Genomic DNA, 14,513 nt, shown 5'->3' with positions numbered 1-14,513 from the left:
CACAGGGCCTCAGTGGGGACCATTCACTAAAAGGAACCTGGGACTGGGACTGGGTCCTGTACTTCCTGAGGGAGACTGAGCAGCTGCGTCCCTTCTGGTGTGGCAGAGTCCCCACTTGGGCAAGGACATGTGTGTTGTCTCAACAGGTGCTTCCTTGCAGGGGTCTCCCCAGGGGTGAAGCCAACCTCCATCGTCCCCAGTATGTGATGTGAGGTGGCAAGAGTGACAGCTGACAAAGATATTCAGTGTGGAACCCTGTAGGAATGCACACGAGGGAGGTGGGCTTCTACCTACAACCTGGAGAAATGGTGTCCCTGTGTCCTCAGTGCTGAGGGAGCTTCTGGGAAAGGAAAACTCTCAGACCAGAGAGGAAGCAGGGAAGGGGGAAGAAGTCGGCCTCCTGCACAGAACTGGCCATGTGTCAATGTGGACCCATCGCTCTGTGGCCCTGATCCTCATCTGTGTGGTTGTACAAGAGTCACCACGTCAGTCCTGCCCCGTCAATAATAGCCAAGGAAGCTGTGGACAGACTCACTATGCAGAGCCAGAGGAGAGCACAGTGTGTCCTCAGGGGATCGGAGGCCACACAGGGGACACCTGGCCTGTCCCGAAGGAAGGGGATGGTGGACAGAGCAGTGGGAAGGCAGGAACTCTGATGAGATCTGCTCACCATGTCACATATGCTGTGTCTGGGCCTGGACACCAGGGGGTGGCCGTCACCTGCTTCTGAGGGTTGGCCATGATTAGAGCTGGGACCTGCACCTGGACAATGCCTGTGCCCTCTGCTCAGGACTCCAAACTGTGACCTCCCCTCTCCTGGCATGGCCCCAGAGACCACCTCCCCGTCCAACCCACCTGACATCCTCAGGCAGAGGGACTTGACCCAGGGTCAGTGAAGTGTCAGAGAGCTGCTGGTCTGATTTGCATGGATGGGCCCTCCCTCTCTCAGAGGATGAAAAGGGGAAGGAAGGGATTAGAGGAGATCTGCTCAGCTGTGGATCCACAGAAGGCAGGGTCGGTGATGACCTCCACCATGACCTGGTTCCCTCTTCTCCTGACCCTCCTCATCTACTGCACAGGTGACTAGATGAGGGAACAGAGGAAGTGGTCCAGGGAGGACACGTGGACCTTGGATTCTCCTCTGGTGTCTAGACCCAGCATCATGCTCTCTTTGTCTCTCCCCTTCCAGTGTCCCGGGCCCAGTCTGTGCTGACTCAGCCGCCCTCAGTGTCTGGGGCCCTGGGCCAGACGGTCACCATCTCTTGCACTGGAAGCAGAAGCAACATCGGTATTGCTGGTGTGAACTGGTACCAACAGCTTCCAGGAAAGGCCCCTAAACTCCTCATCTATGGTAGTAGCGATTGACCCTCAGGGGTCCCTGACAGATTTTCTGGCTCCATGTCTGGCAACACAGGCTCCTTGACCATCACTGGGCTCCAGGCTGAGGATGAGGCTGATTATTACTGCCTGTCTGCTGACATTACTCAAGGTGCTGACACAGTGCTCCAGGCCTGTGGGGAAGTGAGACAAAAACCTGCTGTCCCCACAGCAATGGGACTTCCTGTGTAGCTCTGACTTTTTGGCCAAGTCAAGTGCTTCTTTGTTTTTTTGTGAAAGCTTGGGTCTGAGACCCTTCACAAGCAATGTGTCTACAAAGTCTTTCCACATTCTTTGCAATTCCTCCTTGAAGCCTGTCTTTCGGATCAATATACTGTGTGTTTTTGTCAAACTGAGCACATTCCTGGGTGCCAAAGGCAGGCTTCCCTCAGGACAGGGTCCATGACAGGTCACAGCAGAAACGGGAACACAAATCCGGCTCTGTCTGAGTCAGGACACATTGGGAGTGTCCGCTATGTGTCCTGGTAACAAAAGCTCCCACTAATCGCCCCTAAATCCTCATCTATTATGATAGTTGGATCCATTGTGGATCCCGATTCCCTCTTTGGCTCCAGGTCTAGCAACTGTGGCTCCCAGATCTTCCCTGGGTTGAGGGCTGAGGGCTGAGGAGGAGGCTTCTCGTCCTTGCGCCTCCTGGGACAGCATCGTGGGCTCACACAGAGTCCCAGGCCCATGAGAACTGAAAGCAGAACCCCTTTCTCATCTGCTCGGAGGGCGAGGCCCCAGCAGCTGCTCAGGTTCAGCCTGTGACTTCTGCTTCTGATGCTCCTGCTGCTGCCACCATGGGCCCCGCTGCAGGCAGCAGCACCACCTGGGAGTGAGGGCTCCTCCTTCCCTTCTGTCCCCAAAGTCACTCGCAGCAGCCCCTTCCTAGACAAAAGTTCTCAAAGCACACAGAAAGCTCATCTCGCCCATCAGGTTGCGACACAAGGTCTCTAAGTTCATGGACTGGGGGTCGTAGGTCCAGTGTTCTCAGCTCCCACCTGACTTCTGGGGAAGCCAGGGTCTCCATCCTTTGCCATTTACCTATTTCTAGAAGTTTCCAGACCTATGTAATCCTCTTATTAGTCTTCAGTAGAAATAACTGTTCTTTTGACTCTTTGGGATGATGTCTTCTCTCACTGCAGCACCAGCTCCAGAGTATATATGACTAAATCACAATTTTTTTTTTGCCTTTTGAAATGAATCCCTGTCCATTCCCATCAATGCTGAGACCCAAGCAGTGGTTTTTCTTATTCACTTGCATTGCCTAACACTTACAGAAAGATGTTGAATAATAATGGTGTTTAGGTCACGTTAGCCTTTTCATCTTGTAGAAATATCCTCCCCACCCTCATCTCATTATCTAATTTTCTGGGTGTGGGACTGAGTTCTATGTGTGTGGGAGACTGTGTGTTATCTCAGTATACATTTTCTGTCTGTGAATGCTGAAGGAGGTTGTAGACAACTGAAACTATGACCTCTGAATGCTGTTACCATATTTTGTGTATTTTGCTAGTGTATTATTTACTTATTTATTTGTCTATTTGCATCTAAATTAGTTACCGTATAATCCAATAATAATTTCAGGAGTAGATTCCAGTGATTCATCCCCTATGTATAACACCCAGTGCTCATTCCAACAAGTGTCTTCCTTAATGCCTCTTACCCATTTAGCCCATGTCCCCCTCACAACCCCTAGCAACCCTGTTTGTTCTCTATATGTAAGAGTCTCTTATATTTTGTCTCCCTCTTTGTTTTTATATTAATTTTGCTACCCTTCCCTTATGTTAATCTATTTTGTATCTTAAATTGCTCATATGAGTGAAGTCATATAATATTTCTCTTTCTCTCCCTGGCTAATTTCACTTAGCATACTACACTCTAGTTTCATCCACATGGTTGCAAAAGGCAAGACTTCATTCTTTTGATTGCCAAGAAATACTCCATTGTATATATATATACCACATCTTCTTCATCCATTCATCTGTCAGTGAACATTTGGACTCTTTCCATACTTTGGCTATTGTTGATAGTGCTGCTAGAAACATTGGGGTGCCTGTGCCCCTTTGAAACAGCACACTTGTATCCCTTGGACAAATACCTAGTAGTGCAATTTCTGGGTTGTAGGGTAGTACTTTTTGTTTTCTGTACATACAATACCCAGTGCTCATCCCAACAAGTGCCCTCCTCAATGCCTATCATCCATGGGTAGTTCCATTTTTAGTTTTTTAAGGAACCGCCATATGGTTTTTGAGAGTTACTGTGCCAGTTTGCATTCCCACCAGTAGTGCAACTGAGATCCTTTTCCTCTGCATCCTTGCCAATATCTGTTTTTGCCTGAGCTGTTAATTTTAGCCATTTTGACTGGTGTGAGATGATGTCTCATTGTGGTTTTAGTTTGTATTTCTTTGATGATGGGTGATGTAGAACCTTTTTTCATGTGTCTTTAACCATCTGGATGTCTTCTTTGGAAAAGTGTCTATTCATGTCTTTTGCCCATTTCTTCACTGGAATATTTGTTTTTTGGGGGGATGGTTTGGTGTTTGAGGGCATGTGGGAAAGGCTGGGGCAATTCTGTTTGTCCCCTGCCATCAGGGACACCATTCAGGGCCTCCAGGGTTTCAGGCATCAGTGTGCTCACTAGACGATGTTGACCTGCCAGGACCTGGGGAGCATAAGCACCCAGACCACCTGTATCTCTGGGTTAGTTCATTAACTCCTCCTCTGTGTGCTCCCACTTGTGAAAGCCCTGGGCAGGGAAGCTGGATAGACAGACAGCAAGGGTTCACTTGAGTGCAGAAATTCCACCCCCATGGAAGTGTCTACAGGCTGGTCCTGTAGAATTAGCAAGTAAGCATGGGTAGCATTGTTGTGACTATAATTGTGGCATATCAATATATGTGCATTCACAATGAGTAAAAACCATTTCAGGTTTTCATGTAGGTATGTTTATTTTCCGTGTTTCCCTTCCAATTCCATTGGGAGATGTTGGATTCATGTGCTCATTGGTCCATCAGTTTGGCTCTGAGTGGATATTCACTAGAGTCACCTGCAACCAGCCTCCTCTCTTTTTCTGGCCTTGGCACATGCCCTGACCTCTGACCCACGGGTCCCCCAGCTCTCTGCAGGGACACCACTTGGCTCACCATATAGTCCCCACCGTATGTACCACAGTTCTGTTGGAAGTTCTTTGTCCCAAATTTCCATGCACACCCCACATGAACTTGGGCACTATCTCCATATGTGCCCCAACGACACCCCTTCACCATGTTTACATTTACCATATGCAGTGCCTACAAACACAAGACACACTGTGCATTCCAGGGATATTTTGGGCAGAGATGGATATTTTTAAATAAATCATAGTTTTCCACTGAGATACATTTCCAAATGTGAAAGTGTCATCATTCCATTAAGAGACCTAGAAAGCCCCTTTCTTACTCCACTCTCTTGGGTCATGACGTCAGTAAGACTGCTGCCTAAATGAACATTCTGCTTGGAGTGTAGAGGGGACCACAGCAACTGGAGGACATGGTGCTGAGGGCAGCAGGGGAGCAGTGTGGCAGGGGCCTGCAGAGTGGAGGGGCTGAGCCAGACAACTGGGAAACCACTCAGCTGGTGGGAGGGGCAGGAGGCAAACTGTATCCTCACTGATGTGTGACCAGCTTCCACCTGTGAGCTCCCATTGCTCTGTGACCTCCTGGATCTGGATGCTTCACCACATAGAGTCAAATGTGGATCATGTCCTTTTTCTCTATGGCATCTGGTACGTTTGAGGCTGATAAACAACGACCGGCTAGAATGTATTTCCAAGGAGGAAGTGGGTTCTCAGGAGAGTCTGCCCCGAAGATAAGAGAGCTTGTGGGCAGAATCCCCGCATGGAACCTCAGAAGACAGAACTCTGTGGGGTCTCCACCATGTTCTGGAGTCTCTTCTTCAAACCTTTAAACAGGAAGCCTTTGCCAGATTTTACAAAAGGAGTCCCTGAGATCACACAGGACCTGCCCTTTCCTCAGCTTATCAAGGAGCAGGTGCAGTGACATCAGACTCACAGTCCATCTGTTGGTGAACCGGTCAATTCAGCAAAGGTCCCCAATTTCTGCACTGAAAACCTCTGCAATATGCACTATTGTGGGTCTGAGGCAGAAGCCCCATGAATGTGATGACTGGCATCATGTAGAATGCAGCTAGAGTGGGAGGAAATAATCACTTCAGATCCAGGGTCACTGGCCTACACCTTGCACAGGGCTCTTCACCCAGTCAAGTGGGACAAGACCTCTCTCTGCTGCCCTTGTTCCACCCATCTTGTCTCTGTTACTTAGTGTCACCAGTACTAGTCACAGTCAGCGACTAGTCCTCACTGAGGAGATCTCTGCCATCACGGCCAAAGCAACACAGGCCTACCTAAGGCCATGACATCCATCTGGATATTCAAGAATGACCACTTGTCTTTTGCCATCAATGCTAAGTATTAACCATTGATTTTGGCTTTTTAATTTCATTTTCTAACTATTGAGGAATAATTTAAAAATAATAGAAGTGAAGATCTCCTTTACCTGTTCTTGATCTTTGTGGAAATCGTCTCCTCACTACGGCAGGAAGTAAGACGTGGGCCTTAGGACTACATCATCAGTGTGTGCGAGAGTGTGTGTTTTACCATATTATAGATGTATCTCATTGTATTTTTATGTGGGTGTTATTAGGATATGGTGTTAAATGTGGTGAAAGGCCCTTTTGAGACAAACTGGGGCAATATGGTCATATCTCATGATGTAATAATATGGTGTTTAATATAAAACTCTTTCTTATTATGTAATCCAACTTGTATCATTGGAATAAATCACACTTAATGATAGTATTTCAATTTATTAATATGGTATTGAGGTCTCTTTGTTAATATTTTGTACCCAACAAGTCTATCAATATTTCATGATACTGTTCTACTATTTTCCTTTTTGTAAAAGCTATTTTGAAGGTGTATTTATGAGTTTTATAACGTTTTTAAAAGAAGTAAGAAATATTCAATACCGTGTTAAATTATGAAAAAATATGAAGTAAATAAGTGGAATCATCTAAATTCTGAAGTTTTGTTAGATGTCCCTTTGAAAACGTCTGTACCTAATGTATTTCTGTGGAGTGCTTCTATAATAAACTTTTCCATGTTTTTTTTTTCCATGTTTTTACTGGAATTGGTCTATTCAGCCAATGTATTTCTAGGACAGCCAATTTTGTAACTTCTAAGAAGCTCTGTATTTAATGTATTCTTACTAGGATGTACCACTTACAAGTTCTTTTTATTCATTTTTCATTTTTCCATGTGAGATTAAAATGATGCGCTGTGGGACAGCCCTGTGGTCCCTACATAGCTGGTCAGTGAGGACCAATCACTCAAAGGAGACCAGACCTTGAGGGTTTGTGGTGTCGCAGCAGGTGCTACCTCCCAGGGCTCCCCGGGCAGGAGTTCCACCCCCATCCTCCCCAGTGTGTGGTGTGAGCTGAGCTTCAGCACCAGGGCTCAGGGTGGGGCTGGGCAGTCACTGGATGGACCTCATTTGCATGCACAGCCCCTCCTGTGGCAGAGGGTGGAGGAGAAAAGGAGGCCTGGGGTGGCCCAGCCAAGTGTGGGGAGCAGGGGTTGTGTCACCATGGCTGGGCGCTGCTCCTCCTCCTCCTCCCTCACTGCCCAGGTAGGGACAGGCCTTATGCTCACAGGGTGGTCCCCACATCACTCCTCTTTTGCTCAGAATCCTGAATTTTGGTTACCATTTCCAGCTGCATCCCCAAAGGGTATCTCCCTGGGAGATCCACAGGTATCTCCCAGCCTGTGCTGACCAGCCGCTCTCCCTGTCTGCATCTCCGGGAACAATTGCCAGACATCTGCACCTTGAGCAGTGGCTTCAGTGTTGGCAGCTATTACATACATTGGTTCCAGCAGAAGCCAGTGAGCCCTCCTCTATCTCCTGTACTACTACTCAGACTCAACTAAGCACCAGGGCCCTGGGATCCCCAGCCACTTATCTGGGTCCAAAGATGCGTTGGCCAATGCAGGGCTTCTGCTCCTCTCTGGGCCACAGCCTGAGGACGAGGCTGACTCTTCCTGTGCTACAGCTCATGGCAGTGGGTGCAGCTTTGGCTACTCACAGTGACTCAGATATGGAGAAAGTGAGTCAAAAACCCCTGGGTCCACAGATCTTGTGTCTGAGCCTCTGTTATTGGGAAACTTCTGTGGAGGCTCCTGTGGGGGAGACACCTCTGTGCTGAGAGCTGTCCTTGAGGAGGAAGGATGGACACACAGATGATTCTCTTGCCTGAGACAGCACACGTGTCCCAGGAGCCCATGCGAATCAGGGAATGGAGCCCAACTGCACATGCCCCTGGGTCTGGAGAAAAGTAACAAGAACAACTATTTTACGACCAAAATCTCTGTCTCTCCCTCTAGTTATATCTCCTTTACTACTCGCAGAATACTTCACTTCACACACTCATGTTCATCAATTATACGTTTTGTATCTGTTTTCCCATATCTAGAAATTCTGTGGGACACACGGTGAGTGTCCTACAATTTACCTGAATTTAAGGCTTAGTTTATCTGCACAGAGATAGTGTCAGATCCACAGGGGAAGGGCTCAGCACCAGGAGGTTGCTCCTCATTTTGATGCCAACAACAACTAGTAGATTGCCTGCGCCCTCTGTCCAACGTGGCTACACGTCGAAGGTTCCCACAACTCCCTCCTCAGGTCCATTAAGGTGCCAGATCAACTCACAGAACTCAGGGAGACACTGACTCCTTTGTCAGCTCATTAAAGATATGAAGGGGACAGGTGAACAAGTAATGAAGAGACACCTAGTGTCAAGTCTGGGAGCGTCTCGAGCACCAGAGCTTCAGTCCCCGTGCAGTTGAGGTGCATCTGTTCTGAGAGTGGATGTGTTTGCCAAACCGGAAGCTCTTCAAACCCTGTACTTTGGCATTTTTTTTTGAGGGATCGGTAGACATGATTGGACATTAACTGCACTGTCAGTCTTCCCTCCCTGTCTCAAGTATGAGGGGGTGAATATTCGCAGCATCTGATCAAGGCTTGGTCTTTCTGGGGACCAGCCCCATCCAGGAGCCATCCAGGAGCCCACCCAGAGTCACGTCATTAGAACTAAGATGCTTCTAGTGCTCTTGTCACTTAGGAAATGACAAGAATTTCAGAAACTCTGTGTCAGGATCCAGGGCACAGAGACTCCTATATAGTTTCTAAGATCACACAGTAGTATTGTCTCAACTGGACAAGGTGAACTGGACAGTCTTGTTCATCCACAAATCTCAGGCTGTAAACTGTGACTCTTGTGTTACTGACGACACATCCATACTCGATATGTTAATAAGCACCTTGGTCATAGACACAATTTTCTCTTTCACCCATCTGACAAAAAGTGAGTCACAACTTCTTCAGACTCACCTCACCCCCTCCCCCTCCCAACACAGGTTCCTCTTCTCCCTTCTGCTCCTGCCTCCCTCAGGCTTTCAGTCTCTCCCCATGGCTCCTCAGGTCTGAACCCATCTCTATGTTAGGATTTCAGAGAGAAGTAAAATTTTACAGTAATTTCCACTCTCTAGGGTTCATCTCTAGGGAGGAGAAGTCACAGATATTGGCCTGGCAGGAAATCCACTCATCATCTGATTCTTGCTCTCATCTCTGTAGTTTCCATGCTCACCGGTCTCAATAAATCTCTGTAATATGAAACAGTATTATTGTGTTTGTGACAAATGAAGGTTCATTCAGCCTTTGAGTATTTGCCCACAAAAGCCATTAGTACAATGACTTTTCCCCCTTGAAACTTACTGAGGTTCCACAAAAGGTAACTGTTGACCTAGCCAACAAAGGAAGGATTGGCTACATAGTTCCAGACATGACAACTTTTCTTGTTGTTGAGAATATTTGTTTCCGAGGCCATCAGGAGATTAATGCAACCACACACTTTTGTTCCAATCATTGAAGTCTCATGCATTAGCCTTTTTCCAAAATAAAAAAGGCACTCTTTCATGGTCACTGCCAAGGGGGCATCCAGGGACCTTGGAGGCATAGTGGGGGGTGACTGTGCTGTGAAGGGCAGGAGGAAGGGACTGTGTTGTCACCCCTGTCTTGTGCTTCCTGAGACCTGAAGCCACAGATGTGGGATATGTATCTGTTGGGGTGTAAATGGACTGAAGACCTATCCCCAAGATCCAAATTTATGATTCAATGGAATTCCTATCAGAACTAATCTGTACCAAATTCCTCTTCCTTGTGTACATTCCATCCTTGTGCAAGGGAAGTGACCTTCAAGACACTAGCCTTCTTTAGCTCCAAGCTCCAGAACACAGGAGGCTCTTTAAAGAGCTAGCCCCAGCGATGGATTTGCATAGAAAACCACACTCAGGGAGCGGAGAGAGGACATTAGAGGGACAGGGGTACACTTGTCTACGTAGTTGGCCTCTGAAGGAAAGACTTCCTGAGGATACATGGAGCATATTCTCTCTTTCTCTCTCTGTTTCTCTGTCTCTCTCCTTCTCTTTCTCTATCTTATACAAACACAGACACACACGCAGATGGACACACACACACACACACAACTCTCCTTTGAGTGTATAGTGTCCTAGAGTCTTCAGTTTCCCAGGTTCCCTTTGTCTCCAGAAATCATGGTCAACATGTACTCAACCAGTACCCACAGGATCAGAATCCCAGGAGGCATAATCCTCATCATCAGGAAACACCAGCAACATCCAGTGTGACTGGGGTCCTGTCACAAGTGCAACCAGCACACGCTCTGAACACCTGCTCTCCTGGGACAAGGCTGATGCTCGGGAATCCAAAGGAGACTCTTTGTCCCCATGGGCAGCTCAGTCCCCAACAATCTCTGGGATCCAGCCAGCCCCCAAGGCTGATCAGTTCATTGATTCTGGGACAGCAGCTTCACTGATGCTCCCACGGAGCTCAAGGTACATGAGGACATGCCACAAAATCTGTGCGTGCTCTCAGAACGGGGCTGTCACTGCTTCAGTCTTCCCAGTGACACCTGCAGCAATCTGGACTTCTGCTGAAAATTCTTCTGTCCTAATCAAGGGCCACAGTGACAGTGACCTCAGGGACACAGTTCCCCTTATTGCCATCTCTCCACCACCCACATATGGAACCTCTGACAGAAAGTTTTCAGCTCCGTTGGCCTCAGATGATAGAAGTTCATTCCTCTACTCATGGATGTCTGAATGAGCTTTTTTCTATCCTGAATATGCTGGACACAAAGAACAGAGGTAGAGCTGTGTTCACCCCAGAGACAAGTCTGACCCCAAATCGCTCTTTCCTGGAAGCTCTCTCAGTGTTTGGTAATTGCATTACAGAGGTGGTTCTGGAGTTCATAGAAATAGGCCCCTCATGGTATTTCACTGAGCATCATGTCGGGCTCTCCTACTTGCAGAAAAGTTCCACCATGCTATACTCATGACAAAGAAAACATGATTTTCGAAACACTTTATTGGCTCCTATTCAACCTCCAACAAAGAGATTCCCTTCTCCATTGTTCCCACAATTTCTATTTATTTTTCTCTGCAATAAATACAGATCTGTGAAAAGTATCCTAGGATTGTATCTGCATTTTCATAAGAACATTTCAATCAATTTCAAGAATGTTTCACTCTATGTTACTGAGAGAAATTTTGTATACAGAAGCACACACCCATTTATTTTTTTATTATTTTATTTTATTTTATTTTTTTTAATATGAAAATTATTGTCACATTGGTTTCCATCAACACCCAGTACTCATTCCAACCGGTGTCCTCCTCAATACCCATCACCTATCCTCTACTTCCTCCCAGTTTATTCTCAGTTTTGAAGAGAGTCTCTTATGGTTTGGCTCTCTCCCTCTCGAACTTCTTTTTTTCCTTCCCCTCCCCCATGGTCTTCTGTTACAATTCTCAGGATCCACATAAGAGTGAAAACATATGGTATCTGTCTTTCTCTGACTGACTTATTTCACTTTACATAAACCCTCCAGTTCCATTCACATTGCTGAAAATGGCCAGATTTCATTCTTTCTCATTGCCAAGTAGTATTCCATTGTATATATAAACCACATCTTCTTTATCCATTCAGCAGTTGGTGGACATTTAGGCTCTTTCCATATTTGGCTATTGTTGAAAGTGCTGCTATAAACATTGGGGTACAAGTGCCCCTAAGCATCAGCACTCCTGTATCCCTTGGGTAAATTCTTAGCAGTGCTATTGCTGGGTCATAGGGTAGATCTATTTTTAATTTTTTGAGGAACCTCCACACTGTTTTCCAGACCGGCTGCACCACTTTGCAACCCTCAGTGCAGAAGGATTCCTGTTTCTCCACATCCTCTCCAGCATCTATAGTCTCCTGATTGGTTCATTTTAGCCACTCTGACTGGCGTGAGGTGGTATCTTAGTGTGATTTTGCTTTGTATTTCCCTGGTGAGGAGGGATTTTAAGCATCGTCCATGTGCCTGTCGGCCTTCTGGATGTCTTCGTTAGAGAAGTGTCTGTTCATGTTTTCTGTCCATTTCTAAAGTGCACACTTGGCTAAGTGGTGACTAACACATAAACCGTGTCACTGGAACCCTGTCAGAGCACCTGCTGCGGTCACTCCTTCCCTCTTGGAACTTCCTGCAGGTTTCTCCTTGGGCTCTGGGTTCAGTGCCACACACAGGACCCCTGCAGACTTGTGTCTGTGTGCTGGGGGGACAGATCCTGGGAGGGAATCACTAACCACAGTGTGTGGAGAACTGTTGTTTCAAATAAGCAGACATAGTGACAGATGGCAAAGATTTTTAGTGGACAGTGCCCCTAGGAATACACACAGTTGTTCCTTCCCACAGCACTGAGGACAGAAGGAGAGCTTCTGTTCAGCCTGTGGGAACCTCAGAGCAGGAGAGATCTGGAAACCAGGGAGGAAGCACATAATAGGAAAGAACACAGAATCCTACACAGAAGGGGCCACGTGTCCTTTGGTACTCATCACAGCTCCGGACATGATTCTGATCTAAGTGGCATTTTGTAGAATTACCACCTCAGTCCTGACCCATGAAACATACAAGGAAACATGGCCTGGCTTTTCCGGGTCTGAGTAGAGAAGAAAGTCTGGTTTGAGGATATGGGAGGCTACCCAGAAGGATGCCTGGCCTGGCCCTAGGAAAGGGGCAGTGGACGAAGCAACGGGGAACAGGAGCTCCTTTTATGGGCTCTGGTTACCATTTTGCACAATGATGTTTCTGAGTCTGGACACAAGGGGGCTCACAGGGCCCATTTCTGAGGGTTCAGGGGTGATGAGACCTGAGACCTGCCACCTGCACTGCCTGTGCCTTCTGCTCGAGACTCATAACTGTGACTTCTGCACAGTCTGGCCCCACACAGCCATTCCTCTGCCCACCCCCTGACATCCATGGGTGGAGGCACCTGACTCAGGTCCAGTGAGGGGTCAGAGAGCTGGGGTATCTTTTGCATGGACAGGCCCGCCCTGTCTCAGTGGATGAAAAGGGACAGATTAAGGGAGGTCTGCTCAGCTGTGGGGCACAGAAGACAGGATCGGTGATGGTCTCCACCATGGCTTGGTCTCCGGTCCTTCTCACCCTCCTTGCTCACTGCACAGGTGATTGGATGTGGGGACAGGGGAAGGGGTTCTGGGAGGACATGTGGGCCCTGCTTCCACCCTCTTGTGTCCAGACCCCGGCTTTACCCTTTCTGTATCTCTTCATTTTCCAGGGTCCTGGGCCCAGTCTGTGCTGACTCAGCCACCCTCAGTGTCAGGCTCCTTGGGCCAGAGGGTCACCATCTCCTGCACTGGAAGCAGCTCCAACATCGGTAGCAATTATGTGAACTGGTACCAACAACTCTCAGGAACAGTTCCCAAACTCCTCATCTATCGTAATAGCAATCGACCCTCGGGGATCCCAGATCGATTCTCTGGCTCTAAGTCTGGCAGCACAGGTACCCTGACCATCACTGGACTCCAGGCTGATGACGAGGCTGATTATTACTGCTCAACATGGGACAACAGTCTCAGTGCTCACACAGTGCTCCAGGCCCGTGGGGAAGTGAGACAAAAACCTGCTGTCCCCACACTGATGCGCTTTCCTTGTGCAGCCCCCACCTTCTGCCAACACAGCTGCTTCCCTAAAACGGAGGTCTGAAACCCAAACCAGTGAACTTTCTCTTGAGTATGTGTCCTTGTCCTCTCAATTCAGACACCAAACCCTGTCCCCGTAGGAGCACATTTTCTGTTTGATGTGAACTGAGCAGGAATTCTTGGATGCTGGGGCCGGTTGCCCTGGGGACAGAGTCCTTGAGGATTGTGCCTGCCTGCTGGGGCTGCCATAACATAATACCACACACTGGGTGAGAAAATCAAAAGATACTTATTTTCTCACAGTTTTGGAGGCTAAATGTCCAAATTCAAGGTGGGGGCAGGTTTGATGTCCCCTGAGGTCTCTCTCCTTGGCTTGCAAATGGTTACTTTCGTCCTGGGTCCTCACATGGCATTTCCTCGTGTGCTCCATGCTGTGTACCTCTTCTATAAGTCTATGAAGTCACAGTGTCGGTTTCCATATAGGAATCTACGGGGGTACAGTTCAGTCCATATCAAAGCACCAGGACAGAACAGCGACACAGAGCATAGCTGTGTCTGACTCAGGATAGTCAACCGTCCACATGCTCTACATGCGTGGCATTGAGAGAACCCTCACTACATGACCTATGTGGGCTCGGGGCTCAGATCACGGTACAGAAATGACAGGGAGGGTCCCCATGCTCACAGAGCTGACACCGTCTTGGGCAAGAAAGAGGACACATAAGCCAAATGTACTGTGTCTCACACTGACTTCCCACATGGGGAAAATGTGTCTGCAGTCCCAGGTAATGTCCACACAACATAATTTCTGGATGACAGAGACCGGCCCTAACTGACCCACTGGTAAGAAACCCCAGATTTGAAGATGACTGGATCAAGCCACCCTGCCCTCTGCCCTGACACCATCATGGCAACCGGGGAAGGGACACCTATTGCTTTGGGTAACACAGTGACTGTCTGGTGGGACCTGGACTCACTGACTAACCGTGTAGTTGGGAGATTTGGGGTCCAGGTAGAAGAAAA

General features: G+C 47.8%; 1 pseudogene and 1 gene segment (V, D, J or C); both read left to right on the top strand.

Annotated features, from left to right (window-relative positions):
* The first annotated feature begins 495 nt into the window (after window positions 1–495).
* LOC122232372 lies at window positions 496–1,569 on the top strand (annotated as a pseudogene).
* An 11,316-nt stretch (window positions 1,570–12,885) lies between these two features.
* On the top strand, window positions 12,886–13,554 carry LOC102967593. The segment is given in 2 exon segments: window positions 12,886–13,013; window positions 13,127–13,554. Coding segments are annotated over 2 exon segments (486 nt in total).
* Window positions 13,555–14,513: the final 959 nt, after the last annotated feature.

The sequence above is a fragment of the Panthera tigris genome, chromosome D3, assembly GCF_018350195.1.
Source record: "Panthera tigris isolate Pti1 chromosome D3, P.tigris_Pti1_mat1.1, whole genome shotgun sequence".
NCBI lineage: Eukaryota > Metazoa > Chordata > Mammalia > Carnivora > Felidae > Panthera > Panthera tigris.
The sequence above is the reverse complement of the archived record's forward strand: the minus strand, read 5'-3'. Positions and strand labels throughout refer to the sequence as shown.